Genomic DNA, 6,671 nt, shown 5'->3' on the forward strand with positions numbered 1-6,671 from the left:
CTCTTAAGTGGTGTAAAGAAGGAACAATTACTCCATATGAAATTTATCTCCAAAACATTGAATGTGCTGAAAAAGGAATATCCCTGGCATAGAAGCATTTAATCAAGTTTAAAAGTACTTGCCCCCATTACTTTCAACAAAAATGGGAAGAGGATCTAGGGCAATCTTTTCCATATGAAGAGTGGGAGTTTGTGTTTAGCGTACCATTTAGAATCTCACACTGTACCAAGCATTCGGATATCTCTAGGAAGTTATGATATAGATGGCATTGGGCGCCTGCACAATTAAACCGTATTTCACCAAAAATGTCAAAGTACTCTTGGAGATGCAAAGTGGAAATTGGTTCACTAAATCATGTATGGTGGGACTGCTCACTAATCCAAAAATATTGGAATCAAATTCATTGCCTGTTTAATAGAATAGTGAATCGTTTTATCAAGTGGGGCCCAGAAATAGCATTACTCTCACTTACAACAAATACTTTGCCGATTTCGGAACTAACAATATTAACACATATTCTATTTGTAGCACGTAGTTGCTAGTAAATGGAAAACAGAGACTTTACCAGATATTTTGGAATTGGGAAATTGCACGTTGGAGGGGTTAATAGCACAAAGTAATTCGGAGTGTAAAAAACATGAATTAAAGGGGAGATTATGGAAAATATTTAGAGGTGAATCACCATGAATTTGTACTGTCATGGCATAAAACTGTATAGAAGGATTGAATGTCCCAAACTACATAAAGAATTTTGTAGGGATTAAAGCACTGAATGAATGAGGGTAAGATTTATCTTTTTGTCTTTCTTTATGTATTTGTGTTGCTGTTCCCCTGTATTATGGGGTAGATTTAATGTTTGTATGTTTGTATTGTTGTTTGTGAAGTATAATAATAATAATAATAATAATAATAAAAAGAGTTAAATCAAATCCAAAAGAGTACCTGTCAGATCCCACACAATAAAAATACATATGTTACTCAGTACCTAATCCTTACTATGTACATGTAATTTTTATGCCTCTATCACCTATAATTATTATAATCCCCCTTTTCATTAGCTCACAGAGTTAGAAATTCTCTCAGGGGAAGGGGGCGTGTCCTCCCTTGTGGTGGTGGGATGTGATTGGTTGTCTGCTCATGCATCCATGAGTCATCTCTTGTCCGTGACTCATGGACAAGCCTGATGATACTGCTGGACTGGTTTGTGTCCTAGTAGATATGGAGACCCCTAGTGGTGAGATTTTTCAGGTGTTTTTTTTTTTTGTTTTTTTTTGTTTTTTTTTAAATATCCAACAAAAATTTAACAACTATATTACAAAAGGTCTTTTTCATTTTCATCAGTAACAACATATAAAACATTTTTGAATCTGACAGTGCTCATTTAAATTGACACAAGACAGTCTTCAGATACACCAGAGCCACTGTGATACATCTAGTGCATTTGGAAACTGTCTTGTGTAAGTTTGCTATGAGAATTGAGATAGTTTTAGGAAATCTGGGCCAATGTATCTAATATGGGGGTTGTGTTAAATCTGTCATGCCAACATTTTTCCTTATAGCTAGTCTCTTAAATCTCCTTCAATATAATTAGCAAAAGTCAACATGATAAAGGACATTTACTAAGCTAAATGTGTCAGAATTTTGGCTCAGTTTGCAACAATAAGCAGACAACATGCCAAACACCAGGTTTACGCCTCACTAGAAAGTTTTGAGAATTTTCGGGCAAATGGGTCTGGCTTTAAAGTGGTAAAATTTAAAGAAAATTTTGGAACAAAATATTGATCTAAGGCAGTGCTTCCCAACCGGTGTGCCTCCAGCTGTTTCAAAACTATAACTTTCAGCATGCCCGGACAGCCTTTGGAATCCATCTAGCACTCCCCCTGCTGGCCTGCAGAAATGACTAAGGCACCAGACCATACACAACTAATGCCATTAGTTTTGGAATTAATTACGTCCGGTGAACCTTAAAAGGGTATTCCAGGCCAAAACTTTTTTTATATATATCAACTGGCTCTGGAAAGTTAAACAGATTTGTAAATTACTTCTATTAAAAAATATTAATCCTTCCAATAGTTATTAGCTTCTGAAGTTGAGTTGCTGTTTTCTGTCTAACTGCTCTCTGATGACTCACGTCCCGGGAGCTGTGCAGTTCCTATGGGGATATTCTCCCATCATGCAAGGGATATTCTCCCATCATGCACAGCTCCCGTGACGTGACATCATCATTGAGCAGTTAGACAGAAAACTTCAGAAGCTAATAACTATTGGAAGGATTAAGATTTTTTAATAGATGTAATTTACAAATCTGTTTAACTTTCCGGAGCCAGTTGATATATAAAAAACATTTTTAATCAACTGGTGCCAGAAATTTAAAAAGATTTGTAAATTACTTCTATTTAACAATCTTAATCCTTCCAGTACTTATCAGCTGCTCTGTGCTCCACAGGAAGTTCCTTTCTTTTTAAATGTATTTTCTCTCGTACCACAGTGCTCTCTGCTGACACCTATGTCAATGTCAGGAACTGTCCAGAGCAGGATAGGGGGATTTGCTCCTGCTGACATGGACAGAGGAACTGCACAACTTCCTGTGGAGCATACAGCAGCTGATAAGTATTGGAAGGATTGAGATCTTTAAATAGAAGTAATTTACATATCTGTTTCACTTTCTGGCACCAGTTGATTTTGAAAAAAAAAAACAATGATATTCACCGGAGTACCCCTTTAAGATAGTTAGGACTACTGGACACTGAGTAATTTCTGGTGGTATCTTTGCTGATTTTGAGTAAAATTTCCTAAAATCAGCATAAATTCTGCCTGAAGGGCCCCTCATATCGAATTCAGTGAGATTTCCTCCCCTTTGTTCACAAAGATGTCATTTCTGCACAGAAATTTCCGACAGGGATCCGAATTCTGCTGGAAGAAATGACATTTCAATACTTATGGCCGAATCTGCAAGTAAAATCCCAAAAAGTCAAAGGGGAAGATGTACTAAAACTTGAGCAGAGGAAAAAAGGACCAGTTACCCATTACAACCAATCAGATGGTTTCTTAAAGGGGCACTCCGGCGCTTAGACATCCCGGGATCTCGGCTGCAGCACCCACCTCAACGGCTTCCGGCAAAGCTGGAGGCTTCGGATCTTGACCACGCGAGCGAAAGAGCGTGACGTCACGACTCCGCCCCCCCGTGTGACGTCACACCCGCCCGTCAATGCAAGTTTATGGGAGGGGGCGTGACGGCCGCCACGCCCCCTCCCATAGGCTTGCATTGAGGGGGCGGAGTGTGACATCACACGGGGGCGGAGCCGTGACGTCACAACGCTCCAGCCCCGTGATCGACAGTAATCAGACCCGGGGCGAACACGCTCCGGGGACTGATTTTAACGGGGTGCGGCGTGCAAGATCACGGGGGTCCCCAGCGGTGGGACTACCGCGATCAGGCATCTTATCCCCTATCCATTGGATAGGGGATAAGATGTCTAAGCGCCGGAGTACCCCTTTAAAGAAGCTTCTGAAAAATGAAAGAAGGGATCTAATTTCTTTGCTATGGGCAACTGGGCAACTTTTCCTCTACACAGTTGTTGATGAATCTCCCCCTTAGTGTTTCCACATCAAATTCCGCGCCAAATAAGCGCTAATTCGACTTCATTTTACTATGAAGCAGAAAGAGGATTTCTGCTTTAAAATGGCAGCGGGGACATTTTCCTTGTCCTTTTCCTCTGCGTGCACATACCCTCCCGAAAAAAATCCCGGCCCCCGTGTAACTAGTAACCGCCATCCAGACCATACCCTTCGAATATTTCTTTTTTATTACACAAATCCAGTGACAAGTGGTAATTTGTATATCAGCATAAAGTGCCAAGACAACCAGAGAGCTATTGCAACGAGAGAGAAAAAAAAGGTCAAGAAAAAATTTAAATATAAAATACAAAAGAAAATGTAAAATATTAAATAAAAACTGGAATGTTATCTGTTTACACAATCATCTGAGATTCGTTACAAGTCGCAATAAAAGAAAATGTAAGAGGCCCCACTCCATTCCAGCATGCAGACCGAAGCAAAGCGTTTATTACACACGGTGTGCCAAAAAACAAAAACAAAAAAAAAAATAAAAAAATAAACATTTGCTATTTGCTTTTTCCTTTTGTGTTTAAAGTGAGAAAAAAAAACAATTTTCACTTTTTTTTTTTTTTCTCTTTCTCCGGAAAACAGAATTAACAATAAACAAATAAAAAGGGAAGATGTGGGGGGGGGGGGGGGTGTCAATGAAATTACTGACTGTCTGAGAGACTCCTTCCAGATCAACATATGACAAACATCAAGTGTGAACGTTTCGGACAGACGGGAGTGTCCAGAAATAAAAAATAACTCTGTTAGGTGGCATTGATATTTTTTAGTGTGATCCTTCCAGTCTGTGCTGCAGATGTGTACGAGCTGCAGCGTCTCCAGAAGAGAAGGGGGGGGGGCCTCCGCTGGAAAACTATGATGTTAGCACCCTCTCTTGGCACAGAGTCTGCCGGTGGCACCACGTCTCATCCCAAAAAAAAATTCTCTTTCAAGAAAGTTCCTCTCGCAAAAAAACATAATGTTCCTTGTAACAGAGGAGAGTCTTCATCATATGTACAACGTAGAAATAGCAAGAGTTAAATAGTTTATAATAGATATATATATTTATAGTAGTCTTTAGGCGTGGGGGGGGGTTCAGCACTTTATTTTCGAAGGTTTTAGTTCTTTGACTTGTGTATGAAGAGTTTTGTGAACGGCCAAAGTCCTTGACTGACAAAATCCTTTGCCGCACTCCTGGCACTTGAAGGGTTTTTCTTTAGAGTGGATGTACCTGAAATAGAAAAAAAGATTGCATTTTTTTAGTTTTATGTTGCTTTTGTTTCATTTTTGAAGTATTGAGTATATTTCAGACAGGCCCGAGACTACAACCTGTGATTTCTAAAGAATTATTAATAATAATAATATTTATTGATTTGACACCAACAGATTTCTCAGCACTTTACAATTTTAGGGGTACAAATAAAGACAGACATTACACTATTACTAGAGATGAGCGAACTTACAGTAAATTCGATTCGTCACGAACTTCTCGGCTCGGCAGTTGATGACTTATCCTGCATAAATTAGTTCAGCTTTCAGGTGCTCCGGTGGGCTGGAGACACTCTCCTAGGACTGTATCCACCTTTTCCAGCCCACCGGAGCACCTGAAAGCTGAACTCATTTATGCAGGATAAGTCATGAACTGCCGAGCCGAGAAGTTCGTGACGAATCGAATTTACTGTAAGTTCGCTGATCTCTAACTATTATACACTAAATATTCCAACAAGAGAAGTGAGGACTCTGCTCCCCTAAATTTGATGAGGACTGGGAATATATTTTTGGTGACAAGTATGTTTTGGATGTTCTATAGGTATGGATCATACGAATTGTGCATGTTATGGAGGTATAAGGGTCTTTTGGGCCTCTGACTGACCCTATAGCTTCAACATATAAGTCAGAATAGGTTTTTAATAACCAAGGAGATGAGGTCTCTTAATGGTCTAGGAGGCTTAAAGGGGTTATCCAGGAAAAAAAAACTTTTTTATATATCAACTGGCTCCATAAAGTTAAACAGATTTGTAAATTACTTCTATTAAAAAATCTTAATCCTTTCAGTACTTATGCCAAAGTTGAGTTGTTCTTTTCTGTCTAAGAGCTCTCTGGTGACACATGTCTCTGGAACCGCCCAGTTTAGAAGCAAATCCCCATAGCAAACCTCTTCTACTCTGTGCAGTTCCTGAGACAGGCAGAGATGTCAGCAGAGAGCACTGTTGTCAGACAGAAAACAACAACTCAACTTCAGCAGCTGATAATTATTGAAAGGATTAAGATTTTTTAATAGAAGTAATTTACAAATCTGTTTAACTCTCTGGAGCCAGTTGATATAAAAAGGTTTTTTCCTGGAATACCCCTTTAAAGGGGTACTCCGCTGCTCAGCGTTTGGAATAAACTGTTCCAAACGCTGGAGCTGGCGCCGGGAGCTTGTTATGCAATAGCCCCGCCCCTCATGATGTCACGCCACCGCCCCCTCAATGCAAGTCTATGGGAGGGGGCGTGACAGTCGTCACGCCCCCTCCCATAGACTTGCATTGAGGGGGCGGGGTGTGACGTCATGAGTTGGCGGGGCTATGACGTCATGAGCTCCCGGCGCCGGCCCCAGCGTTTGGAACACTTTGTTCCAAATGCTGAGCAGCGGAGTACCCCTTTAAGATTACAAACCAAATGTATTTAGGAAGCCAGTGGTAGAAGTTTTTAATGCAAATGTACGTACTATGTAAGCAAGTTGTGATGGTAAATATGTTTATGTTGAAAGAAAAACAAAGTATTTTAGAAGCAATACCATTATTGGATAACCAGAAAAATGATATACACCAGCTTTTGCAGCACAAGGAAGCTTATTTATGGTACTCTAAGACTATGAAGCCTTAGGGCTAAATTAGTATCGACAACCCTCTCCCGATAACATTAGCTACATATGTATATTATGTAATTGTGTAAACTCTTGAGAAGTTAAGGTCCCTTTTCCGTATCGACAGCAGCAGAATCTTTCAATAATTATCAGTTGCTGAAGTTGAGCTGTTGTTTTCTGTCTGGCAACAGTGCTCTCTGCTGACATCTCTGCTTGTCTC

The 6,671-nt window shown here is 39.9% G+C and overlaps 1 protein-coding gene across 2 annotated transcripts in view; it reads right to left on the reverse strand.

Annotated features, from left to right (window-relative positions):
• Nucleotides 1–3,788: 3,788 nt before the first annotated feature.
• Nucleotides 3,789–6,671, reverse strand: part of OSR1 (odd-skipped related transcription factor 1) — a 34,641-nt gene continuing 31,758 nt past the window's right edge. For both annotated transcript variants that reach the window (XM_056563095.1, XM_056563093.1), the window contains exon 4: nucleotides 3,789–4,834. In XM_056563095.1, the coding sequence (XP_056419070.1) occupies nucleotides 4,699–4,834 (136 nt within the window). In that variant the 3' untranslated portion in view covers nucleotides 3,789–4,698. The remainder of the gene's footprint in view (nucleotides 4,835–6,671) is intronic.

Source organism: Hyla sarda, chromosome 3, assembly GCF_029499605.1.
Source record: "Hyla sarda isolate aHylSar1 chromosome 3, aHylSar1.hap1, whole genome shotgun sequence".
Taxonomy (NCBI): Eukaryota; Metazoa; Chordata; class Amphibia; order Anura; family Hylidae; genus Hyla; species Hyla sarda.